Below are 27,555 nucleotides of genomic sequence, written 5' to 3'. Positions count from 1 at the left end.
TACAAAAGCAACTTTTTGTTGACCTAAGGTTTTGGTAATTTATGTAAATTCCTGCATTTAGTCAAAAGCACAGTGACCGTAGAAATTTCCAATGCATATGGCAGTAGCTAAGATCTAAGATGAAACCTACGTCTCTAGAGGAGTAGGGTGGCTACCCTAAAATATAGAAAACAGCTGATAAAAAAACATTCATTTGTTATAAAGAACCGAATAATACAAAACATAATGTAAAACAATCATTTTGAAATTTTGCCGTAACCTCCTTTAATAGATAAATGTTCATAAAAATATTTTGAGTCCTAAACAAAAAAGCAATCATTATACAGTTTTAGTTCTGCTACATAAAACAGCTTTTCTATGAAACAAGAAGGCAAATTCAGGTATGAAAACATAATTTAGTTATTGCTTCTGCTACAAAGTTTGTTTTTTGTACATATAGTCATAAATACACTATACAGTATAAAATATGTCATAGGAATACATTTTAGAGTCTTGCTTAGGTTTGCTGGCTTCAATTAATTCTAGCACCATAATACAAAAAGAAACATCAAATCAATGTTAAAAGGCACTTCCGTTGTCATCCTCAATACTCCTCCTCCATAAATGTCCTAATTTGTGTGAGATTTGTCTTTGTTCTTCGTTATTCATTTGATACAGTTCAGGTCCTGAGGCACCATATTGATTTTTTACACCATTACAATCCATCATCGGTATTGACACCACAACATTCATTGCTGCTTAAAAACTTGGCATTTCCACCGCTGCTCCTCCAACATATCGTCACTTCCTCGCTCCGCCAACGTTTTTCCACATCCCAATGCCCTGCTGCCCTCACTCAGACCTCCACTTCTCTCGCTCCGTCTTGCCCATCGCAGATCACCCCAATGTCAAAGCAAGTCACCATCATGATGCGTGCCTTGCACAGGTTGACGCAATCGTCCAGATCCTCTGTCGCCTGTTCCAGTGCGTCCAAGTATTCCTGCGACTCCAAATCGAGATCCGGGTCCACGTCAACTGTCGAGACAAAATATCGGAGAATTATAAAAACAACAGTAAAGAATGAAAAAACTCAGCATAATATTCTGCAGAAACATTATCATTGCATTTTAGGAAGTGATTAATTTTCACTGTAATAGGATTCAGAGTGACACAATTTAGCTTTTATGTAAAAAAAACAACTATGTAAAAATATATATTTTCAGGATTTAAAATGTAATCCTATGTAACCTATTTCTATCCAACACACGTGTATGTACTTAAGAATGTAGATTTTTTGTTCCCTTTAATGCATTTATGAGGCCAAATCTGCATGCATTTGTGGAGAGCTTTCAACGCACAATGTGCATTAATGACTATGAATGCTGAAACGCTGACCTACACATGGGCACCAGACCTCTCTTACACCTTAAGCAATATACCTGCCACCTGCCAATGTCTCCCCTGGTTACTAAAGTGACAGAGAAATGGAGATCAGAGGATCATCTACTCAAAGTAAGGATACCTTTACTGTTACTAGTTTTAATTGCTGGGTGTTTTATTACCATGCTGCACCCTCGAATTTTCAGTGAAGATGTCAATTCCTGCCATGTCATCATTGGGTCAAAGAGGCTGTGATGATGTTATTTCTGACACTTTATTGATTTTGGCAAAATGGCGCTCCTGGTAGCAGTGACCAATGGTATAAACTCTTCACAAAAGGCTAAAGACTTAGCTGCCCTTCAAATGGCTTGTCTGCATCTGCTGCAGGTTGCAACATTTCAAAGCCTGACAGTTTGCATTGACTCTGATTTAATCTTTCAAACCTTCGGCGGGTTGGCGCAATGAGTTGAACAATAGCCACTAGAACAAATGGTAATCCACAGGTCATGAGTCCTCACAACAAAGCTTAACAACCGCCTGAAGGTTGGTAAATTGAAGTAAGCATTCAACAACAAACTCACAAGGACTTGCCAGAAATACTTACACTCTCCTTTCCATTTGTCTGGGTGAATCATTAATCTGCACTTTGTCTCTTCCAGCTCTACCTTCAACAGCTCATACTTTGTCTTCACATCTCTGATTCTTTGCTGGCGCCGTTCTAAAATCTTCAGCTTGTTATTGAAGTACGTCAGCCCCTTTGAAGGAGACAAAAATGTTGGTTGGAGTTACTCTTAAATGTTTTCCAATGTTGAGCAACCAGAACAATATTCTACCCTGAATATGTTTACTCTTTTTCTTGACAACTACATTGCTGATAATAACGGAATCTTTAAAAATATTTGAAGAATTTGTGAAGCCTTCTTAGTTCATTTCCCCAAAGTGTTTGTATCTAAGGAGCCCAAACGCCCCACTAATGGCTTGAATTTCACCGGAATCTCTCTCATTATCATCAGATGTGACAGTGGCATGGTTAATTGCTTTTATGCCTTTGATGCTCCCCCATCTACAGTGAGAATCGAAGGGTAGCTGTAATTCCATCAGCAGTAATCTTGCCAACCGCAGATTTGCAGAATCTACCAGGATTTGAAGGATTTTACATTTGAGATAGGCAGGTTTCTAATTCCATCAGCAAGGAGAAAAGACCAGCTGAAGGTGGTGCACTGGTGTTCATTATAGGCTCGAGAGTGTTTGGAAAAGGCACACCTGCAGCTATTTGACCAGCCAATGGTAGCACTTTCTATGTTCTTGCTTTTTCACTGAGAAAACTGTGTCCAGGAAGAAAGAGACCAGAAGGCAGAGGTAGTCTACCTTCTCCAATATCACAAATAAAATTTAAGGTTTTTGTGGTGCTCAAGATAAGACAAAAGATGGGCAGAGGATTAGAAGGATGGGAGGAAGACATGTGGACGTAGAGAGCAAGCATAAGAAGGACGCCTATAAGGAAAGATTGAGCAAGGAAGGGAGTGAATGAATGAGACAAAGGAAACAAAGGAAGAGTGGATAATACATACAATAGGAGGAGAGAAGAAAGAGGGTGGCAGGAAAAGTGCTATCTCTGGCACGATATTTATAGCCCATCTTTAACACATTTTTTGTAGCGTTCTGGGCTCATGAAGTTTGTAGATTTCCACTCTTCTAACTAATCAGTTCGAAAACCTCTTAAGGCCCTCTAAGCCACGGCTTAGCACTAATGCTTTGCTCATGAAAAGTGATACACTGAATGCACCGCATCTAATGGACCTGCAGACAAGGGGTTGTAGTAAGTGGACAGTATGCCGATGCCAATGTAACTTTGTACTATCCCTAAAGGACACTTCACTGTTCAGTTGTAAAGGATTTGTAGGACACCTTCTGGAATAGTAAATGCAGGGATTCTGTTGAAAAGCATTTACTATCAAAAGAGGGTACTTCTTAACTTCCACGGGTGCAAGCCCAACACAAATCCAAGCATGAATATCCCATCACTTTAAACGCATGCTCACATGACAGCACATATCCCTGTGAGGGGTGCTGCGCGTCTGCCACCTAAACGGTGGCAGTTTACATGCACTTGCAGAAGGGTTTATTTCTGTGGAGAGGGGTCAAGCGTTTCCCAGTATCATACTGTTAGGGTGTACAATCACAGGTTGGGCTCTATCAGAGCCAGGCTGGGCTTCCCTGGTGCAGAACAAGTGTGTGGGTAAGGCTGTGAAGCATGCATCTGTATTAGCACATCATTAGCCTGCCCTTGAGAAATGCCTGCAAGCACACACGAGGGTGACAGCAGGGAGGAACTACACCGACCCTCATGGGCGCCCCTAAACCGCTTATATAAGTTAGGTGCCACCACAAACCATCAAAGGATGAGACTGAGGCACACGGTAGATTTGCACATACACACAACACACAAGCACATCTGCACAGCTGTTGATGGTGCTGTACATGTGATTCAGTGGTCCAGACAGTTGTGCAGTGGGTGTTGGTCAGCAGTAGCATAAGCCCTGCTATACTTCTTGCAAGCGTTCCTCAATTCTGTTGTGGTAAAAGCCCCCTCAGAAAGAAAGATAGGTTCTTTGGCCTGGTGCAAATGTCATTCCCGGTCTATCTGTAGAACATGATTACATACAGTAATACGCAACACTATCAATTGGGGAGGCGGCTTTCTTCGAAGGAAGTAGGCACTTGATAAATAGATAGTACTAACACTTCCTGCTGGGCAGGAAAGAGTTAACTGATGGAACTGGCCAGCCCCCTTCTTACCAGTAAACTATCTGCACAGCTATGACAATGCCGAACACAAGAGCTGTCTAGTTAGTCTGCTATCGCCACATTTTTAAAAGAGAAAAAAAACAAGATGGTAGAGAGCTGCATATTCTTACCTTTTCAACATCCTGGAAAGGCTAGAAGAAGGAAACAGAAACGAAAAGAATTATTCTTCATGTCACTGCTGCAAACGAGCTGCGGGCTTGGAGCGATTTGAGCCATCACCTCTCTAATTTATTAGTACACTAACCAGGAAGCTAACTCATTACAATCAGCAGGCAATGACCCTTGGCAAGAGAAAGCCACCAAGTCCCATCATACAGTTATGGATGCCCCCAGCTCGAAATGCTAGTCACATTAAACACAATTAATTCTAGATAATAATTATTTGCATTTTCTTTGTTAAGGGCACCCAGCCTATGAATTATACAATTAATAATGATGGTGTTTCAATAGCAGTCAATTTTCTTGCCGCCTTGCAAGCATTCAGGCGGCAATAGTGCATGTGTACGGTAATTCAAACTGCCGTAAAGTATATGCTGACCTCCGCTTCCTCTTGTCTGTGCCGCTGTAATCGTTCCACATCATCAATCTCATAAACTTTAATTTCGAATGGCTCTTTCAAAGTTCCCGGCAGAGGTGGTAGATCAACCCACTGTCCAGTCGTACTGGGCTTTCTTCCCAGGGAAGCGGTCTCCGGCAATGTAGCGGGGATAAGTCTGCGACGTTGAAGACCTGCGGTGAGCACAATGTTCTGTTTAGTGGAAACCTGATGGCCATCTTGTTCCCTCATCCCAATAAACTATCTTGGCGCAAGATGATACGCTATTTCCTATGCAACATTTTGAATGACATGGTAAATTAAATAAGCATTGGCAAAACCAACAGGACTGGCGTTGGCTATAAGCTGTGTGTCCTTTTCAAAAATTGTTTTCTTTTGTCATGGTTTTAGTAAAACTTCATTCATGCAAAGATGCGGGCCCTCGCCAGTTGATAGTAAACATGAGCTAGAAGCAAAAATATTTTGTTTATTTAAAAAACATACACTTTGCCATAGTATTCCCTGGCAAAGAAGAGGACCAATGTGTGGATGTGCTCCTCGTGAAAGAGCAGAATGCCATCACTCATAGGGACTTTAGCCAGTAGCTGAAAGTGCCTAACCCATTTCCCCATGCTCTCTGCTGTAGGTGGAAGACAATTGTCAATGACGCAACAACAACCAATGGAAAGAGAAGGTCTACTGAAAGCCCCTACAAATAAGTATATTACATATACAATTGTAGTAAAATCAAAGGGCTTGTCTAATGCCAAACCTAAACAGGCATTGGCAAAGCCAATAGATAGACCTATTGACTATGTCCAATGCCTTTTGGCAAAGCACTACAGCATCTGATTCATTCTATTCTAGATGCTCTGCAGCATCATCCATAAAATAACTAAATACATTTAAGGAGTCGCAAAAGCGTGACTGCTACTGGAGGCCATGCTATTCTGTTTGAGGGCGCATGTGTGATGGCGTATGCATGTACCACCAAAATAACGTGGCACCATTTGCTTTTTATTTACCATTCCAGGATGGCATATGCTACTTGGACTGTTAGATAAAACAAATAAAATATTTTTAGAATGCAAGCACAAATTTTTATAAAGGAGCCATGAAGAACACAGCGTGTGGGTGTGGGAAAAAGGAGCACCGGGAGCTGGGGGGTGAAGAACAGAGCATGGGGAAGAAGCATAAGAGAGAGTGAGAAGCACACAAAAGTGACAGTAGGAGTGACGAGAAGCACACAGGGTAACACAATGGTTACTTACCTGTAAGAGTAGTTTTAGATCTTGAAGAATTTTCTGGATTCACATTATTCCGCCATCTAGTGGATGGGTCCGGAACTCTCCTCTTGTATGTGGGTCCTTCTTCTCTTTCATCTTTTTTTATTTTGGGGTGTCGACTGTCCGTAGCATGTGATGCCTAGTCGAGCCTCTTCTGACGTCAGACGCCTCTCCCCGGAAGTCTCCACAGATGATCGCCATCTTCAGAATCTTTTTTCTCTGTGACCATCTATTTATTCTGTGTTTCGTGGTTTTTCTGTTGTCCATATAGTCTTTAAGTCCTTTGTTAACTTCTTATCGCCTCATTTCCTGGGAAATCGAGTGGGTCACACATGAATCCAGAACATTCTTCAAGCTGCAAAACTACTCCTACAGGTAAGTAACCATTTCGTTTTTCATAGTGAATCTTTTCTTGAGTCATATATTGTGCATTGATTTTGTAGAGATTTTCTTTACTGTGGAGGCTGGCTTGGAGATGAGGTTGAGTTTGTAAACAATTGTTTCAGTACTCTCTATCCCACTTTGCCTGCCTTTACACCTCCACGTCGATGCAGGAGTGTTTTGTGAACATGTGTACTGACGATCAAGTGGCTATCATACATATGCCATTTAACAGGACATTTGCCAGGAAGGCTACTGTAGCTCCTTTTTTAAGTGTTGAATGACCTCTTTATTTTGCTCCTAGTTGTATGTCTGCTGTCCAATGACACATCTTGATTGCATGAGTAATCCAACTTGAGATGGTGTTGTAAGTGACTGGTTTTCCTTTGTTACTGTCTGAAAATGACACGAAGAGCTGTTTTCCTTTCCTAATTGGCTTTTTTTCTCCATATGATACATTATAGCGCGTCAAGTGTCTAGTGTAAGTGGTGGTCTTTCCGCCTTATTCTTTGGCTCTGCGAAGTAACTTGTTGTTTGATTTGTCTGGTTTATTTGTAGCTGGGATATGGCCTTTGGTAGGAAATGTGGGTTCGTCCTCATGATTATTCTGTCCTTGTGTATCTGCACATATGGTTCCTGAATGGTGAGTGCTTGCAACTCACTTACTCTATATAGAGAGAAGTCATTGCAATTAGAAAGGATATTTTAAATATGACACATTTGAAGGTGGCCTTGTGGAGTGGTTCAAAAGGTTATTTTTTCAGTCAGGTCAGCACTACATTCAGATTACATGTAGGTGTTGGTGCACTCCTCGTGTGGGGCTATTCTTTTGGCCACTTCCAGAAAATGTTTGATCACTGGCGTATCAAAGAAGCTTCTTCTTATGTATCTCTCAACCAGGTATGTCTCGCCACTGTGGAGCGATGAGTATTAAAATCATCTGCAACTGTTTGCATTTGTTGATTGCTAAAGGTAACAGTGGGATCGGGGAAAAGCATAAGCAAGTCTTTCCATCTACAGTGCATTTCACAGGTAGTGTCGGTGTGAATGTCTGGATGCGAAGGACTGGCATTTTGCATTTTCAAGGTGTTGTGGATAGGTCTATTTCTGGTGTCCTCCACCTTATGAACACCTTTTTGATTACTCTCTGATTCAGCTCCCATTCGTGTGAGGTGTATGTCGGTCTGCTTTGCTTGTCTGCCTTTACATTGTCTTTTTCTTAGTAGATGTATCACCATTATGTTGATTTCTCTCTGGCTGGCTCATATCCAGAACTCTTGTGTTACCCTTGAAATGGCGAAGCAATTTGTTCCTTTTTGTTTTTTTAGGTAGAACATCCTCGCTGAATTGTCTGTTTGAATTTGTATTGAGTTTCCCAACAGCTGATATTAAGGCTAGGAACACTGGTTTTAGCTCCAGTATGTTTATGTGTTGTACTGACTCTTCTGGTCTCCAGATCCCTCTGATCTTGAGCTTTTCCATGTGAGCTCTTCATCCCTTATGCAAAGCATCTGTAATTATGGTAACTGTTGGAGCTGGTGATATGAAGTGTCTTCCTGTTGTTATATTAGCCTTGTTCCACCACGCCATTTCCTCCTGCACTCCTTGCCTGACAACCATTAGATCTTCCTAACTCCCCGCAGCTTGTGTGCACTGGCTATGGGCCCATTCCTCTATTGGTCTCATGTGTAGCCTTGCACATGGTATTAGAGTTGTGCAGGAAGACATCATTCCCAACATTTTGCCCCACAGTCGTCACTCTCAGAGACTGACCCTTCTGGTATCGGAGAGTTTCTTGTGTCATCAACAGTATTCTCTTCTCACAAAGGTACACTTTCACCTCAGATGTGTTGATTCTGTAGTGATTGGTACTGCCACTGTTGCGTCAGTGTCTGCACCTGGCTTGCACTTAGGACGCTTTTGTGGGAAGTAGCACTTTGAAAGCCCCCACTTCCACCAGTTTTCTAGCAGGTGTACTTTCTTGCAGTTGCTGCCCTCTGTACTACAGGGCTTCCATCAACTTAGCTGTATCATTATCTTCAGCTGCTGCAGGATATCGTCCACTGCACTCCCAAAAAGGTGCTCCCCATCAAAAGGGGTGTTAATGATTTGCCTTGAACTTCATTTTTGAAGCCCCACATCCTCGGCCAGGCATGCCTTCTTACAGTTGTTCCTGCCATCATTTGTCTGCTCACTGTATCTGCGGCGTCTAGTGCTGATTTTAAACAGGTGTTGGTGATATTCTTCCCTTCTTCTGCGATGGATGCAGCTCTTCTTTGATATTGCTCTGGTAGATGTTTCATTAGCTTTCCCATCTCTTCCCAGTGTTGGTAAGCATATCCGTTGAGCAGGGCATTACAGCTAGTAATGCACCATTGGATCATTGCTCCCCTTTCAAACTTCCTCCCCACCATAACCAATCTCTTGTTCTCCTTATAGGGAGGTGATCAGGAGGTAGTTGGCATATTTCCCCTCTTCCTGGGGGTGGCTTTAATGATGGCCTCTTCATGTATGTTACCGCTAATGTATGCAGGGCCCTTCGAGGAGTGTTTGTACTTCTTTTCAGCCCTGGGTGCCACCAACCTGCAGGATGCAGGTTCCTTGAGGGCCTCACTCCCTTGGTCCAGTATGCTCGGGAGCATGGGCAATTATTGACTCTTACTCTATGAGAGTAGCAATGTTTCTAGTAAAAAACCTGCTTGAGACTTCTCCTCCTCCATTTGAACACCATACTTGTCTGCAGCCCTCTTTATTAGTTGGTTGTACATGGCAATATTGTCCGGAGGCAAAAGCCATGACGGAAATGTGTCTCTTCCCTCCTACGTGGAATCGGCGTTGAGGTCCTGCCATTGTGTCTCAAGGCTCTGGCCCTTCAGTATCTTGAAACAGGCCCCAGGACTCTGGGTCCTCTTTCTCATACAAGACATCCTGATCCTCTTCTTCCTGTGGCTCTGGGGTCATAGGAGGCTCAAGTTCCCCCAAGTCCTTGTCCTGTTGCATGTCCTTCATAGAAGCTTTCGCCGGAATTCTGAAATTTCGGAGAGATGAATAAAAATCCTTCTTTTTCTGGAGGATTATGACCATTTTGGCTTTGAGACGCCTGTTCTTCCATTCGCTCTCGATCGCGCACTCTTCCGCATTGGGTATGCTTGTCGATCTCTTTTTAGCATCGAGGTCTCTGGTATTGGTGTCTAAGTTGTTTCCTTCCTAGCATAATCTTGACTTTGGCCACCCTTAGAAGCTGGCATCTTTCGGGCAACACATCCACCAGCGGTGTCCTTGGTGTCTCCGGTCAGTGAGGACTTCGACATTGAGTATGCCTTTGGGATTCCATAGAGTGGGTGTTCCAGACTCGCCTACACAATGTTTCTTTAACGAATAGTTTCTTACCTGTCGGTGTAGTTTTGCAGCTTGAAGATCTTTCTGGATTCACTATGCTGTGCATATTCCGCGGTCTTGTGGTTGGGTCCGGATTCGTAGTCTTTTCTTTGTTTTTTTTTTGTAGCCCTTGTGGGCGTCGGCGTCACCTCGGGTGCATTTCCGGTGACGTCGGCATGCTTCCTGCGGAAGCTCCGACTCTTGGGCGCCATCTTCGGATTCTTTTTTCCGTGTTTCCTTCTTTTCCGAAGCAATGGCAATGTTCTATTCAAGGTGATCATTTCTTTACCACTTGTCCTTATATTCTGTTACTTCTTCTCCTCCTATCACCTTTTTTTTTTTTTTTCTTTTTAACCACCTCTTCTCTCTCCAGCCTCATCTTTCTGGCGGAGGTGGGTGGGTTCGCTAGTGAATCCAGAAAGATCTTCAAGCTGCAAAACTACTCCGACAGGTAAGAAACTATTCGTTTTGCAGCGTGAATCTTTCTGGATTCACTATGCTGTGCATAGATTTCGTAGCGGTTTCTCACTTCCGTGGTGGCTGGGTGGAAGATGAGCTCTGGTTTCTGAATATATGCTGGAGCACCCTTTGTCCGACTTGTGCTTCCTTGTTCATCTGAACATCCACGCAATAGTGCTTCGTGAATGTGTGCACCGAAGCCCATGTTGCCGCCAGGCATATGTCTTGTATGGGTGTATTGGCCAGGAAGGCTATTGTAGCCCCCTTCTTCCTAGTGGAGTGGGCGCGTGCCCCCTCTGCCAGTTCTTCTCCTGCCCTTTTGTGGCAGAGTTGGATTGTTTGCGCGATCCATCGTGCAGTAGTGTTCTTAGTGACTGCTTTGCCCATGTAACTGTTGGCGAACGACATAAAGAACTGTTTAGTTTTCCTGTGTCCTTTTGTCCTTTCGATGTAATGCATGACCGCCCTTCTGGCGTCCAGGGTATGCAGAGCTCGCTCTGCGCTAGTGGTTGGTTTTTGGAAAAAACTCGGTATCTGTATGGACTGGTTCATGTGGAACCTGGACACCACCTTCGGCATGAAGTGTGGGTCGGTCCTCATCACCACCCTGTCATTGTGTATTTGTAAGTAGGGCTCCTGTAGCGTTAAAGCTTGCAGTTCGCTCACTCTGCGTAAGGACGTAATTGCAACCAGGAAAGCAGTTTTCATAGTTAGCATCTTCAAAGAGGCCTTGTGAAGTGGCTCGAAGGGCTCCTTCATGAGTTCCGTCAGGACCACGTTTAAGTTCCATGCCGGTGGTGGCACCCGCTTGGGTGGTGCAATCCTTTTTGCTCCTTCGAGGAACCTCTTTACAACTTGTGATGTGAAGAAGCTTCTGCCCATCTCACCCCTTGTGTATGCCACTATAGCCGCCAGGTGAACTCTCAAGGAGGACGAGCTGAGCTTTTTGTCCAGTAAGTGTGTCAGGTACTTCAGTACCGTGGAGTCCTTCTTCATTTTATTGTGAAGTCTCTCCCTCCTGCACCACATCGTGAACCTTTTCCACTTTGCGACATAGCACTTCCTTGTGCTGGGCCTCCGTGCCTCCCGAAGGACCCTGAGGGTGCTCTCTGGCAGTTTTAAATGTGCAAATTCGATGTCCTCAGGAGCCATGCTACTAGGCTCATGCTCTCTGGTTCTGGGTGCAGCACCTCTCCGTTCTGCATGGAGAGCAGGTCCTTTCTCCTGCTGAATCTGTGGGGCGCACACTGCGCCATCTCCATGATCTGCGAGTACCAAGTCTGCCTCGCCCACTGCGGCGCGACCAGTATCAGGGTCATGGTGCTCGCCCTGCACTTGCTCAGCACTCTGTGTATCAGCGGTATCGGGGGAAAAGCGTATGTAAATTTCCCGGACCAATCTATCCATAGGGCATTCCCAAGGGACCCTTCTTCGTGTTGTCTGGATGCGAAGTTTCGGCATTTCGCATTCTGGCGTGTTGCAAACAGGTCCACTGATGGTGTCCCCCACCTGTTGAACAGCCTCCTCGTCTCCTGAGCATTGAGCTACCACTCGTGGGATGCCGAGGTCTGTCTGCTCAGCCAGTCTGCTTGAATGTTCTCCTTACCTGGTAGGTGTATGGCTAGCAAGTCTATCTGGAGAGGGATGGCCCACCTCCATATCTCCTGCGCCAGCGTCGAAAGCGTTGTCAACTGTGTTCCACCCTGTTTGTTTATGTAGAACATCGCCGTGGTGTTGTCTGTCTGTAGCAACACCCTCTGCCTGTACAGTCTTGTCTGGAAGGCTTTCAGTGCAAGGAAGATTGTCTTCAGTTCTAGGTAATTGATGTGCTTTGTTGCATCTCCTGGCGTCCAAAGACCCCTCACTTTGAGTTCCTCCATGTGAGCGCCCCATCCCTTCAGGGATGCGTCCGTGGTGATGGTCACTGTCGGAGTTGGGAGTGTAAGAGGCTGCCCCCTTGTTAGGTTCTCCAGGGTCCACCATGCCATCTCCTTCTGCACTGCGTGCGTCACCACCACAAGATCCTCCCAACTGCCCGAAGCCTGTGACCATTTTTCCTGCAGCCATTCTTTGATGGGTCTCATGTGGAGCCGCACATTCGGCACTAGGTGGATGCATGATGCCATCATTCCCATGATCTTGCTCGCAGTCCTCACTGTCCGAGCTTGCCCCTTCCGGTATAGACGAGTTTCCTTGACCAGTGCCCTTGCTCTCTTCTCGCTGGGGAACACTTTGCCCTGTATGGTGTTGATCTCTGCCCCCAGGAAGATCTTCACTTGCTCCGGTTCCATTGATGATTTCTTCCAATGGACGGAGAACCCCAAGTTTATGAGTGTGCTCGTCACTGTATGTGCATGCTGCTTGCACTTCTGGTACGAGCTTGCTTTTACCAGCCAGTCGTCAAGGTAAGGGTATACGTGTATCCCCTGTCTTCGTAGGTGCGCTGCGACTGCCGCGAGGCACTTCGTGAATACCCTCGGTGCTGATTTCAGTCCGAAGGCCAGCGTTGTGAACTGGTAGTGGCCTCCTCCGATAGCGAACCTGAGCATATGCTTGTGCTTGTCGTTCATCGGTATGTGTAAGTAGGCGTCCTTGAGGTCTATCGTGACCATGAAGTCTCCGACCTGCAACTGCAGCAGCACCTCCTGTAAGGAGGTCATTTTGAACTTTTGTGTTCTTATGAATTTGTTGAGGAACCTCAGGTCTAGGATGGGTCTCATTTTGTCGTCGACCTTTAGTACTAGGAAGTACGTTGAATATATTCCCTTGTTCCTCTCCCGGAAGGGAACTCTTTCTATGGCCTTTTTTTGTAGAAGTTCTTGCACTTCTTCCTGAAGTCTCGCCAGCTGTTCTTTTGCTGGTGGCTTCCCCCTTGGTTTTCTGTTTGTTGGTTTTTTCTCCAACTCCAAGCAGTATCCGAATTGAATGATGTTTAGGATCCATTTGTCTGATGTTATTTCTCTCCATTCCTGGAGATAGAACTTTAATCTTCCTCCCACTGGTGTCATGTGGTCGTAGGTCATTAGATTGTCCTGACCCCTTTGTACGCGGTGCCCCCTGGGATCTTTTCTGTGGTCGGGCACCCGGGGGAGTGTGAAGTCACTTCGAGGTGGGCTGCTGCCCCCCTCTTCTATTCTGGCCACGTCCATTTCTCCCTCGAAAGGACTGACCCCTTGGTTGGTATTGCCACGACTGCTTCTGGTGACCTTGCTGAGCCTGCGAGTCTGCCTGGTGCGTCTGCTGGAAGGCCTGGTGCGATGTACCTGGTTGGTTTCCACCTCTCCCGCCGGTGCCTCTTCTGTTGACTCTGAACTGCAATGCCCCCATGGATCTTGCAGTCTCGTTATCTTTTTTGAGTTGGCATAGTTTGTCGTCAACCGTTGCTCCGAAAAGTGTTTCGCCGTTGAACGGTGTGTTCAGGATACTGTGTTGCACCTCGGGTTTGAACCCTGAGATCCTGAGCCAGGCGTGTCTCCTCTCCGTGAAACCCATCATCATTAGCCTGCTGGCGGTGTCTGCTCCGTCCAGGGCCGTCTTAAGGCAAGAATTTGCCGCGTTCTTCCCTTCTTCGATCAATTTTTCGGCCTTCTGCCTGGCCTCTTGGGGTAGGTCCTTCACCAAGTGCCCCAGTCCCTCCATGATCTGGTACATGTGCCTGTTTAACAGGGCGTTGGAATTAGCCATGCGCCAGTGGGTCGCGGCATTTCGCTCGATCCTTCTCCCCACCAGATCCATCCTCTTGCTCTCCTTATCCGGCGGTGGGCCCGAGGTAGTAGATACGCTCGCCCTCTTCCTAGCTGTGGCCATGATAATGGAGTCAGCGGAGACCTCGCCTCGAATGTAGGCCAGGTCCTTCGAGGAGTGCTTGTATTTTTTCTCTGTTCTGGGAGTTACTGCCTTGCATGTTGCGGGCTCCTTGAACGCTTCCTTTCCCTGTGCCCTGTGTCTCGAGCATTGGGAGGAACTGACTTCTTGTTTGTGTTGGGAGCAATGTCTCTAGCAGGAAGTCTGCTTTCTGCTTTTCTTCGTCGAGCTTTAACTTGAATGCAGTCGCGGCAGATTGTATCGCCGAGTTGTATGCCCCGATGTCGTCCGGCGGCGAGGGTCTCGAGGGGTACGAGTCGACCGCCTCCTCCGGGCTCTCGGTGTCGACGTCCAGGTAGTCCTCCTCGCGTGGGTCAGAGGTGACCGACTTGTCGTCCACTCTACTGCCCTCTTCGTCCTCGTAGCTGTAATCCTCGTAGGGATTCTCTTCAGCTTCCCGGTCGTCGACCATCTCGTCGCTAGGCACATGGTCGTCGACATGTTCCTCTTCCTCCTCGACCAGATCTAGCACGGCGTGCTTGGTCTTGTGTGGAATCGTGAACACACTCATCTCGGCGGCGACCTCCTTTCTCCGCTGCAAGAGGCTCGCCATCTCGGCTTCCAGCCGACATCTTTTCCTTTCCACCTCGGCCGCGTTTTCGGCTTCGGAACGTTCGGCTCCTCTCTTCGGCGCCTGGCTCGGCGTCGAGATCTTCGGCGTCGACGGCTAGGACGTCGAACTGGCTTTCGGGTCCTTGGACGTTGCCGAGGCTTTAGGGTCTTTCTCCCTCGACGTCGATCGGTCCTTTTCGGCGACGATCTTCGACGCTTTCTGCTGGTCAACAGCCTTCGGCGCCAGGGACTCCTTCTCCGAGGATCCGCTGGGCCTGCTTGTGGTCGCGGACGGCAGATGTCGCTGCGTCGGCGCCTTCGGGCTCTTGGCCTTGTGCTTTCGAGACTCAGGGTCTCTCGTGTTCTTATGGGACGTCGAGTCTCCTACCTTATCAGGTGTCTTCTTGTAATCGGTCTCTACGACCGTGTAGCCGTCGTCTTCGGCGGCAGCGTTGTCCTCCTCCTCTGAGGACATCCCCAGCTCGTACAGCGATGGCGTCGGGGATTTCCCTCCGAGGGCGGCGTGTGCTACCCTCTGTCTCTTCCTCACCCGGAGGGTCTTCTGGGCGAAGACGGCGCAGGCGTTGCAGTCCTCGCTTCTGTGTTCTACCAGTAGGCAGAGGTTGCAAACCGGGTGCTGGTCTTTTTGTGCATACTTGTGTCTGCAGTTCGGGCAGAACTTGAACGGCGTGTTGTCCATCCTCGTGCGTTCAGGCCTCACTGAGCGCGTGGACGTTGACTATCGTCGAAGTTCTCGAGGTTTTCACCTTCTCTCCTCTTCGTCAGTGTTCTGCGAAGTCTTCTCTAGTCTTCTTCTTCCAATATCGCCTCCAACTTCCACTCTTTTCAGTACTTTCTCCAAAAATGTCTGGAGCCCAACGGGAACGATCCAGACCCGACCGCTGAAAAAAAAAAATCTGAAGATGGCGCCCAAGAGTGGGAGCTTCCGCAGGAAGCATGCCGACGTCACCGGAAATGCGCCCGAGGAGGTGTGACGCCGACGCCCACAAGGGCTACAAAAAAAAAAAAAAAAAGAAAGAAAATACTACGAATTAGGACCCAACCACAAGACCGCGGAATATGCACAGCATAGTGAATCCAGAAAGATTCACGCTGCAAAACTATACATGTGGCTGCTTATATTTGTGTTTTCGGTGTTCTCACTCGACATCGATGACCTCTTTTTTGACGTCTCCCTCAGCTCCTCGATGTTGTCCTCTTCGCTCGACAAGTCAAGGTCTCTCAGCGGCATGGCATAGTGTGCTTGCCTGTGTTTCTCCCTTGCTCTTAAGATCTTTGGCTTGAATTCCAAGAAGGCCTCTCAGTTGTCAGTGCTGTTGTCTCTTGGCCGGCTCAAGTTGTACACCTGATTGTTTTTCTGGGCAAACTTGTGGTGATACTTTGGGCAGAAACAAAAAGGTGTGTTCTCCATATCAATCAGAGCAGGACACCCACTGTCTGGGCAGTCTCCGTTCTTCTGTCGAAGTATAGCTTTGTACCTCTCTTACTTCTCTGTGGGGTGGAAAAACATGACTGGATTTTGCACAAATCGGATCACTGTATCACCAAGTTCTCTATGGAACTTCTTCCTTGTTTTCAACGAACCTTCGTATAACACTCTTCTTTCAGAAAATGGAGAGCCTTCAGCAATGCTTCCAGACCCAATGGTGGAAAAAAGAATCTGAACATAGCAACCACATGTGCGGGCTTCTGGGGAGAGGAGTCAGACATCAGGAGAGGCTTTACTAGACACAAAATGGTGGGGACAGTCGACGCCCAAAAACAACAACAACAAAAAAGAGGAAAGAGAAGATAGACCAATATACAAGAGGAGAGTTTTGGACCCAACCACTATTTGGCAGAATAATGCTCTGCATGTGAATCCTGAAAAGATTCCTACTGCAAAAGAACAACATGGAGCACGAGAGGGAAGGGGTACATGAGAGGGAAACATGGAGCATAGGGATGGGTATTTGGGGAAGCGCACAGGGAAATAAGGAGAGGGATGGAAAACAAATGCCCTCTCATGAAGTGACTAACACTAAAGAAAAAAAAATCCCTAAAGTGAGCAGTGGAGGATAGACGCCAGCTGATCAGAGATATGGTAAAGAGGCTATGCTAGAGGGAAGAGGCAAACACAAGGTAGACAAGCTGGGACAAGGAAACCAATTGTAAAAGTGGCAAGCAAATGTGAGTGACAATAAAGCAAACCAATGATAAGTGACAAGCCCCTGTAAATTCTTCATAATTCCACAATAATTCTTTCACTACCAGAGATCTTGCACTGTCTGGTAGGTCCTACCTGAAAAAACTCTGACAAACATCTTCTATAGAACAAGAAAACCTGAGACACCTGTTGTACACCACACTGCCACTTTATCAAAGTTAGCATACCCACAAATAAATGCTGAGTTCTGTGTAGTGTGGATTGGAAAGATATTCATGCTACATCCTAAAGAAAATCCTAGTGCATGAATTTAATTGGTCTATGTGCCACATGGCTAAGGTATCAATAGAGCAGGGAGAGTCGGTGACATGCATCTTGGACAGTAACCATGTATGAAATCCTAGTTGTTTAAACAAGAACACATCAATCTGAACTTATTAGGGAACTGGGACACTGATCAGGGGCAAGTCAAGTGATCGTAGCCCATTCGTTTTTGGTGCATCGTTTTTTTTTGCGCTCCCAATCTGAAACCATCTACCAACCCACATCTTTGAATTTAAATTTGGTTATGTGTTCTAAACATTGCAAAATAACCTCTATGTTTCGTCTCCGTTTACTGAGTAGATCCCTCTTCAATCTAACTCGGCAGGTGGGCAGTTTCAGGCCTGTACCATGTGTACAGGGTCGAACAGTAGGTGCAATAATTGAGTTGGGTGGGACACAGAGGGTCTTATAAGAGAAGCACTTCAAAAGTTGATTTAAAGATGCCAGGGCACCAATTGAGAAGTGAAGAACTGAAAGAGGAGCGAACAATTGTAGGCTTTCAGGGGGTTAGGTAGGTCTGCTCCCTCAGAACATCTTCCACCTGACTATGTAAAACAGTAAAGCAAAGGTGTTGCATTTAAAAGGGTCTTGGTCCCAGTTTCTATTCCCAGCAAAGTTATATTTGCTTGTGTGTGTGTTACGAGAAGGGATTATGGAAACAAACTCTAGAGGGTCTTCAGTGAAATTGCATAGCTAAAAGATAATAACTGAGGCATGTTTCCTTCCATCACAGATAGTCTGATTAAGTTGCCCAGTATCAGCGCAATCACAGACTAGACTCCAAACTATAACTAGAGCTACTTATGTTCAATGAAAACGATCCCGAGCAACTAATATTATTAGTTTTGTAATAGTGACCATGTACGATAAGACTAATTTAGTGGCCACCCCATGCAAGATTACCAGCAGGGATCACCTCAGTGCACCATGCACTAATTAAAAATGTTTTTCAATTTGGAATTCCTCTAAATGTGTAATACTAGGCAGTAATAGTTGCAATGCCCGAGTCACCAGGGTAATATTAGTACTATTGCATGATTCATTACTCAAATATACACTTTACATACATTTTGGAAATCCATTTGTCTCTAAATAGCAGCTTATGAGCTCTGGAAACGCACACATTTTCATTGCATAGCCACACCTTTCAGTTTTGGGATACATATATTAATTCAACCCAGCAAAAGTTTCTAATTTAGTGTGGTGGCTGCACACAGGAGAGCTACTTCCATGTAGATAGAAATCTACCGGTAGCTCACGAGCTACTCGTTGGAGAATCCTGGACTAGACTGTGAGGAGGCAAATGAGGTCGGGCGAAGTGCAAGGGTGAAAGGTCATTAGCTTCTGGTCTGCCAACTAAAGGTTTCATTTTGTAAAACCTTTACAAATGTGGAAGCTACCAGGTCTGAATTCCGTAAATTATCTTTGGTTCTTGTGCACAGTTATTTAACTTGGGCTGTAGCATAATCTGGCATAATTTAATAAGAAAAGTTATGGACTACAGCCTTGCATATGTAATGTATTGCCAATTGCTGTACTAAGAGTTTAATGTACAGTTTACGGCGTCACGCTCTTCTTGGCCTCCAAACTGTAAACTAATTTTCAATCACTTCACGTACTCTGTGTCTCTAAGAAGTGTGCTGTCAGCAGAGGTTTTGAGCTGCAGTCTCACTGTAACCTTGCTAGAATAAAGCAATTTAAAAGGTTTCATTGGCAATGCTAGTGAGCGCTTTTAAAGAGCCTTCTGAGCTGCTAACAAAGGCATAGGACTGTTATGGGCAATCTTTTAAACAGAACCTTCACAAGAGGCTAACAGATGTGTCACTGAATACATTGAATATGACAAAACATTAAAGTCAGTTCAATGCTGAATGAAAATCGGATGCCAACTAATTTCACAAAGTTATCAAGAGACAATGAACAAAGAAATTACATGCACAGTTAAGAGAAAGGCTACATGCCCGATTATGAGTTGCTCTTGGATGGGACTTAAATTACCTGAGGGTGATTCCAACAAAGCACCCAACTATTGCAAATGTTACTAGGAGGAAGGGGAAAATAACATGTGGGACCCATATTTACTTGCTTTTAAATGTATTTCTTCCCAAATCTGGCCATGTTTCACTGCACAGATATGTCTTGCATTTAGCAGGGGGGGGGGGGGGGGGGGGGATATGTGCTTGGAAGCGCCCATGGAGACAAATGATGCTGATTAGTACATGGTGCAACTCATGATCAGGCGAGCGGTACCCCCTTTAAAAAGGGATACCACTCCACACACCTCATCAAGAAGAACATCTTAAGAAATATGGCGCACTGGCAGATTAGGAGGCTTATAATAGTTGTTACCTGTGGCTCTTTTCTTGGGGGATTTCAGTGTCCGCATACGACCAGATGACGACATTCCACTTTCACTCATTGAATCGTGTGCAGAGGAGGCACTGCCAGTAGCTTCACTGTCACGAATCATACTCTCATAGCCACTGCTGCCGCCACTGTGGTAAAAAAGTGCAGTTCTTCCCATTGCTGGGGGCAGCTCACCGCTTAAAACACTGCTATTATCACTTCCATGGCCGCTGCTATATCTCTGAGGCCGTCTTGGTGCTGTTATTTTGCTGTATGGAGAAGGCAGTACTGGAGTTGGTGACTTTTCATCACACAGGTTAATGCCGCTGTCATTGCCACTGTCAGAATCCGTTGATCCTCTAAAATGTACCTTCTTACCCGAACTTCCTGCTACAAGTTCATTCACGCGACTATTGGCCGCTCTGATAGCCTGTTTTGTCCCCATAATCGTTCCTCTGCCAGGCTTGCCACTGACACACTGTACAGACCTCGCAGCAGTTTTCCCACTCGGAGGAATCCCTGCATTTTTCGATACAGCCTGGTTTAATGATTTTACAGAGGAGCTGAGATTCTTTGAACCATTTGTGGACAGTCCCCGGTTTTTGTTGGCATTTACTACAGCCTTCTGATTGTTTATACTTTTTGATTGACTGGCTTTATTAGGGCAAGGTGGAATATGTGTTGGAGGAGACGTCCCACTGTGGGCTATTGGTGGTACACCTAATCGGGGCACAGATCGTCCTTGCCTACCATTGTTCACACTTGAAGTACCATTTTCCCTATTTACACTTGCTTTGGATCCAACTGATGTCAGACTATCACATCTTTCGAGGGACACGTGACTAGAGTGATGTGCAGCCTCTGATTTGGACATCTTAGTCTTTAAACTTGAGGTTGCTTTTGGAAAGGAATGCTCACTCTTGGGGTATGTCTTGCAAGCTGCTCCTTCATTCAAACAAGCTCCTGTTCTAGCATGTAGATGTGCCTCTTCCTCGGATTTTGACATACCTGGTCTAGCAGCCTCCAACCCATCAACTTTGACTTCACTCTGTCCTAGCAAAGCCATCTGTTTTTGTTCCAAGCTTGATTTTCGAACAGGGGGTGCCGGAGGCGTTATTCCACTTGGTCGGGGTAACATACTTGCCTTCTGTGGCAGAACCTTTTTTCCTGTGCACTGTTTCAGGCTACCAGTGGAGAAAGTTGCTTCTTGGCTCTCCTTATTCGACGCTTCTGCCTGCGACCGACTGTGAGTTACTGGCATTACACCAAGCGTAGTGGCTCCTCTTCTGAGCTGCGGCATTTTCGTTGGAGGATCAGATTTTTTTAGTGAAGATTTGCTGGCCACTTCACAGCCATCTACAACTCGCTGAGAGCATGCAAGCATTGTCTGTGATTTTGCTGCTTTGGGTGGCCCATTGAAATGTTGGGCTACTTTCGCTGGCTGCTTCTGCTCATTGCATTTCCCAGAAGCGGAAGAATGTAGTAAAAGCAGCTGCTCTTCAGATTTTGCATCCAAATGAACGTCAGTGCGCATGAGCCAGGGATCATCAAATGTATGTTCCTGCATATGCAACTCTGTACAATGAAGCATGGGATTATTGTGGTTTGCAGATGAGGTAGCTTTTGTTTTGCGAGGAAGACTTGAATGGATGGATTCTCTGTAGGGGGCATTGCGATAGTTTGTAGATTTAACATTGTTTTGTGGATTACTTACAGATGAAGCTTGTTTAGAAGGAGTGCCTTTGGTTAGTTCTGAGTTTCGCGGGTTGCTATTAGTGTTGGGGGATACTTGACCAGAACCAATACTATCATTGTCTACTTCTGAAAAGCAAAATCCACTATCGTTCAGGGAACTTTTCAGGCCACGAGCCTGAGATACAGTTACAATCGTAGAATCCAAGGTAAGAGATTCGTCTACCGTGGTTAAATGTTTATGAGAATCATGTAGAGTAAAATTTTCGCACAACTGAGTTTCATCACTTTCAATTGTGCAAATGCTTACTTCACTGAGCCACGAGCTTATAGAGGAACGTCTGCTGCTAGTGGCATATGGATCCTCTGCAAAAGGACATACAATACCTATGTTTACGCCATTCGTCGAAGCCATCTGTGAGGTATATGCGTCAAACTCATCGTTAATACTGCTAATAATACTAACTGGCCTAGATCCAGAGGCAAGGGCTTGGAGAGAGCAATCGCTGTTGAAACTAATGATACTGGTAGGCCTTCCGTTGTCCAACATCCCACCAATTGAAAGCTCCTCAACAACTGTAAACACAAGTTCATCTTCTCCATTAAGTTCCACAGGTTGCTGCAAAGTCACTGTGGTTGTTAAAATATCACTGTCAAAACATTTACCTCTCAGTGCGGAGTGGTAACTGTGTACCTCTATAGCCCCAGGCTGATACGGTTTGCAGCTACCAAGTTGATTGTGCACAGAATGATTTGCCATTTGTTTGCTCATTCCAACAGGAGGAGTGCGTGTTCCGCTGCTGCTGCATAGGTCTGAATAACCTTTGGGGTTTACTGCATAGTCTTTCATTTGTGGCGGTGGGGGAGCAGGGCTTGGTAAAGGCTTCCTTAAGTATGTGTTTTTTTCTTTCACTACAGGCTCAGGGGATGATTTGGTTATTTCTTGAGTCCTGGGTGAACAGGTGTTTGCTGTAGATGCATCTAAGATGAATTCTCTATCTATGTCAGCTATTAAAGCCAATGCAGTCCTTTCGGATTTGGTTTGCTCCATTTTTGATGGAGATGTGCTTGTTACATAACAGATGCCATTATGTGGAGAGTTCTCACTAGCATGGATATTGTGACTTTTGCTTGCGGGAACTGTGTCCTGCAAAGTAGTTCGTGAATGCACTTCCAGCAATGGCTTCTCCGCCAGTTGTGATTGTGCAAGTTCTGTGCTTTCTGGAAATTTACTGCAATTTGATCGGGCAGTTGAATCTTCACAAGAGAATTTGGCCGGTTCCTCGCTCCCATCTATGCACTCCAGCCTCTCCTGCAGTTCAGCAAAGGTGTTGCACTTAAAATGGTCTTGGTCAAAGTTTCTAATCCCAGCAAAGTTATCTTTGCTTCTTTTTCTGTTAAGGGAAGGAATTATAGGAACAAACTCTGGAGGGCCTTCGTTGTCCGTCAGTTCTTGGTCAGACAAGACAGCCCCATTGGGACCAACATAGATAACAGTGTCACATGACTGCTCACTGCTGGAGGAATAATCGGGGTCACTGGACAGGCTCAGCGCAGGGAAATCAGGATCAAGTGCTATGGTTCTCGGGTGGAATGGTCTCAAGTGAGGAGGTCTTCTGGCGCGGCCTTCTTCACAGGAACTTTCCCCTCCAGAGGAGCTGGATGCATACTGTTAAAGATAAAAGAGCACGTGTGAGACAAAACAAATGTAACTATTTTTAAGGATTATTTTATTCTAAAGATTGCATTGAGGTAGCACACTCTAGGCCGCTATTTCGATGTGTTATCAATGGGTTCTAGGTCTAACTATTTAGAAATGTAATGTATGTTTGGGATAACCCCATCTGCCAGCAGGTAGTATCAGTGCTTAGTATGTTGAACACCCAGGGTTCAATTCTCCAGGCCATATGTTTATAGATGTTTGAAAGCTTTCCAGAATAAAAAAGGAAAGCTTGTTCTCAAGGGTGTCCAATGTATGCTTTTGTCGCACTACTAATAATTATTTGTGTATTTGCTGAATATTCTACAATCCCAACAAACCTGAGGCTTCTAAGAACAGAAGTCAGGCATCCATTCATACTTCCTTTACAAGGTTAATGCAACTAAATTGAATGTAACTGTTATCAGGACATGTAACCAAAGATGTATCCATCACCCCGGAGAATTCCATGCTCTGGTTCTGAAGTTTTGTGCACTTTTTTTTCCTCAGTCATCTGCTCCGTTGGGCGTGATGAGAGCACTCTTTTTCCAAATGTTGTGGATTTTGTCAAGTCTGGTGAATATGGTGAGTCACGTGTTGGTAGAGGGGGATCTCAGCAAAGGGTTACTCAAAGTGTGATTGAGTCTTACAATCTTCTCTTGATCCCATGCAAGAGTGATTTGGCAGTGGGTGGGAAATCCCAACAGAGAATCTTCTGTAGAGTGTGTTGGGGTGGGTGTGCGCAGCCTGCTGCCTTACTGATGATCAGTCAGTAAGTGAATTGTGATCGTCCCAGTTGATTTATTGATTAGACTATATCGTTTATCGTGGAGTCTAAGGGTGCATGTGGCATATGGTGTTCAGATACCCAAATCCACATTATCTTACATGGATAAATAATTTTCTCTTCCAAACCCTGACCACACAGCACTACTATGCATGGGCCTTAACAAAACAAAATTAATTTCAGACATGAAAGTGAGCTATCTGAGCAGTTTAATGCCCATTTTTAACAATCCATCTTCTATATTTCTCCTGCACTCAGTGGATCCCTGCTGACACTATCCTCAACTAGAAATCACCAAGATGGTCGAACATCCCAGAGCATCACTCCAGTCTAACCCTCTGAGCTCAACTGGTTTCAACCAAACCTTACCATTCACAAAACGACTACTGCTGACTCAAATGAACCATCTGAAAAGCCCTCTGACTGACAAACAAAATAACCCCTCAACAAAAATCCTAGGTGTCCACACAAGCCTTCTGAACTTTCCCACGCAGCTTTGATCTTTCGCAATCCCGCCTGCACTCAGTTGCCCAACCAATCTAACTATCCTGCAAACAATGGGGTAATGGGCACTCTATCTGGCATTCCTTTGTGTCCATAACTCCTGCTCTACAGCAACACACTTCCCAGCAGAGGATCTTGGGGTTCACTTTGTTGTCTATTGGATACAGGAAGAGAAACACTGGGGCTCGGCCTGATATGTTAAAGAATATATGAGGAGCAGAGGCAGGAGTGGGGGCTTGTATAGGGCTGTTGATCAGATACAAACCCAATGTGCAGGAGCAAGAAATCAGGTTGTTGCATGCAGTTGAAATATTGACCTACAGCTATATGGTGATAATAGTATCAACTTGCATAATATGCTCACGTAGAGTTAAACATAGTAAATGTACTTTGATCCTATTTCAGGAGTCATTATTATGGTTATGATATATCTAAGGGTTGATATTTTGACTGCAACATTATGAGCTACAATTAAGAATGATGATGCTTTTATGATACTTGTTATCGAAATAAAGCTATTTGAAAGGATAGGAGGAAGTCACCAGTTGAAGAATGTCTGCAGAACATAAAATGATCCTGGAAGGTGTACATGAGAGCAGGAGCCTCTGGTCTTCAGATGATAAAATAAAAACTGGGCGTTAGATGGTTATCAGAATGTAGGTTTTTATGCATATACAAACCTTGGATTTCTTCTTCCTCATTCTGTGAATTCGTGATGCAAGCTGGACGGTGGTGAGTGTTTCTGCATAATTTGCTGGAGAGTCTGATATGTGAGCAATCATGGTTGTTCTGCAGTTTATGTTGCCGAGGGATTCTCTCAACAGCATAGTTAACTTGCTATCTCTAAAAAAAGACACACAAACTTAATTACAAGACAGAAGATAAAAACTATTAACATGCTTGCCAGCTTGGCCAAATAGAGATAATGCATCAGAGTTTCAAATTGTCTTATAAAAGGAAGAAAAAAAGTTCCAGGTAATACTTATCCCAACACTTCAATTAAAAATATAATTATCGGTGCACTTTATTACCTCTGAGAGAGTGCTTAAAAACGGAGGATCCCAGCACAAGGAAACAGGTAGAGTGTGAAAGGGAGGTATAAAAACATGTCCTCCGCTATCACAAGTTGAGGTAAGTAAGCTGCTTTAGGGAGCATTGAGAAATGTTGTCACTAACGTGGTGTATATCCCGTCCGTCATACTACAAGTGCCATTGGATATAATGCACTTGTAATTTTTGGCGGATGGGAATTCCGTCATGTTTGTGATGGAGTAACCCATCCGCCAAACTCTAAATGGAAAGGTGTGGTGCAGCGGCCAGAGCAGCTGACTCCAGAGGCAGGGAAATAGTTCGATTGCCAACCGCAACTTAGCATTATGTGACTCTGGGCGATAGCTCACTTAATCTCCCAGATGGCCCTCATCGCCTGGAAACCTTAAGGGATGATATGTTCGCCTTTACAAATATGGATTATTATTATTATTACTATAAAAAGTTAGGTCCTTAGTTAAATATTTATCGAAATAATGCAGGTCTACCTTTTACCACATGGCATGCAATTAGCTATTTAAAGATAGTGTGTATGACTGTTAGAACATGAAACACGTAGACAGAATGCCGAAGATCTGCTATAAAAGTCCACATTAACCGAAGTACAACAAACATAGCAATCTGTCTTGAGTGGATTTACCCACAGATGACCTAGTAAAAGTAATAAATTCATTCATGACCCAACAGCTCCACCACATAAGGCCATGTCTCCCTGAAATGTTTATAATTAAGATGGCGCGCACTGTGTTCACTTACCTGTATGGTACATGTTTTGCACCATTAACTAAGGCCAAAATGACGTTCCCAAGCGCCGAGAGAGACAAGCACAGCGTCCCTCCTCCGTCCCTGTTCTTGCTCAGCACTTTCTCACAGCTCCCCAGATCAATGAGATGCAGGCGGCTGCGCCCTCCCGACACTGAAATTACCAAAATTACACATGCATTCAGAGCAGGCCACGGATGCGATTACCCATTCAGAACTTATTCAAACGTCAAAGAATACTGAATTAGGAAAGAGGAGGGGCGGTGGAGCCCTGAATTAAATATTAATAACCATCTTGGAGGGGGGGGGGCTCTAAAAAGTAGCTATTACAGCACAAAGCTTCTCTGTGGTCCAGCTGTGATCTTTTCATTTGCAACAAAACAGAGAATTGAACAAAAATAGGGTGTGGTGAACCTACTTCCCCCCTTGCCGTTCTTTTCCATTCGGTACTGGTAGACGTGGAGGGTGAAGAGCATGTGCGAGTTCCGCCTCGCCTCCTCGTCGCAGTCGGCCCGGCTGGTGCTTCTGGCGGCAATCGCAGCATCAAGGAAGAAGGCCGCTTTCTCAGCGGTGGGAGCTCTTAGCTCGCTTTGGTTTTGAAGCTTGGGGAGGAATGAGAGAAAGGCAACTAATTAGGCTGGAGGTGAGCACTTCCACTGAACAGATTAGGTCTCCTGGGTGCTAAGGAAAGCAAATATGTACACCCTGGGAGCATGGATTATAAATTAAAAGCAATCCAACAATTTACCATCTTAAAGGTAGTCGTAATGGGCTGTCAGATAAAAGGTAAAATGGATTGGCGGCCAAGGATGAACAGAGCGCTGGCTCTAATATGCGCTATACCTGCGTTCCGCAGATTGGATCCTCCCGCAGATACACCCCGGGGGACTGGCCGTCCTGCAGGCTGCCAGTGGCCACTTCAGAAAGCAAATCCTTGAGATTTTCCTCTTTGCCGCAGATCTCCACTGCAGACACTCGGATGGAGAAGCGCGTCCCGGCCTTTTCTTTGCGCTCGTTGATCAGCCTGAAGAGCCAGGAGATTGCACAGGGGACAATGCCGAGGCCTTGAGTGGAGCTGTCCTTCCCCATCATGGTGTAGGTTTTACCTGCCGCGGGAGCACACGTGGAAGGTTCAATTCACACACTAATCAGACCCTTGGCACATTCCATTGGATCCTGCCCCATTTTTCTAAAGAGCGAATATGTTTCTTTCTTAAACTCTTCTCATTATTATTTAGTTTTTATCACTTAATCCTCCAAGAAAAACATTGCATAAGACACAGCCTTATGCAATTGTGCACCCACTCCTCAATTTTCTAAACCGCTCTTTTCACACCGGGCTAATATTGACCTGCCAAATTATCGTATCCATGATATTGACTACCAACATATATCATCAGGGTAATATAGAAATGGAGTTGAGAATAGTAAATTTATACTTCCCTATATAGACTTACTTTGACAATATGCTGCAGTCCATATTGTGGATACGATATTATTTAGGCAGGGCAGTATTAAACCACAATACAACCTATTAATCACATTGTAGCTGAAATGTTGAACATTTGCACTACATATTGGAAACTCTGTTACTGTTATGGC

At 45.1% G+C, this 27,555-nt stretch overlaps 1 protein-coding gene across 3 annotated transcripts in view; it reads right to left on the bottom strand.

Moving 5' to 3' along the window:
- Positions 1-239: 239 nt before the first annotated feature.
- The window catches only part of KIF26A (kinesin family member 26A), a 245,750-nt gene continuing 218,434 nt past the window's right edge, over positions 240-27,555 (bottom strand). For all 3 annotated transcript variants that reach the window (XM_086937892.1, XM_086937894.1, XM_086937893.1), the window contains exons 8-16: positions 26,797-27,059; positions 26,372-26,555; positions 25,948-26,107; positions 24,822-24,984; positions 19,463-22,820; positions 4,706-4,896; positions 4,278-4,298; positions 1,964-2,114; positions 240-1,014 (exon numbers count right to left, since the gene is read on the bottom strand). In XM_086937892.1, coding sequence (XP_086794018.1) covers positions 836-1,014; positions 1,964-2,114; positions 4,278-4,298; positions 4,706-4,896; positions 19,463-22,820; positions 24,822-24,984; positions 25,948-26,107; positions 26,372-26,555; positions 26,797-27,059 — 4,670 coding nt within the window. In that variant the 3' untranslated portion in view covers positions 240-835. The remainder of the gene's footprint in view (positions 1,015-1,963; positions 2,115-4,277; positions 4,299-4,705; positions 4,897-19,462; positions 22,821-24,821; positions 24,985-25,947; positions 26,108-26,371; positions 26,556-26,796; positions 27,060-27,555) is intronic.

Source organism: Lissotriton vulgaris, chromosome 9, assembly GCF_964263255.1.
Source record: "Lissotriton vulgaris chromosome 9, aLisVul1.2, whole genome shotgun sequence".
Lineage (NCBI taxonomy): Eukaryota > Metazoa > Chordata > Amphibia > Caudata > Salamandridae > Lissotriton > Lissotriton vulgaris.
Note: the sequence above shows the minus strand (reverse complement) of the source record. Positions and strands in the feature narration are given on the sequence as shown.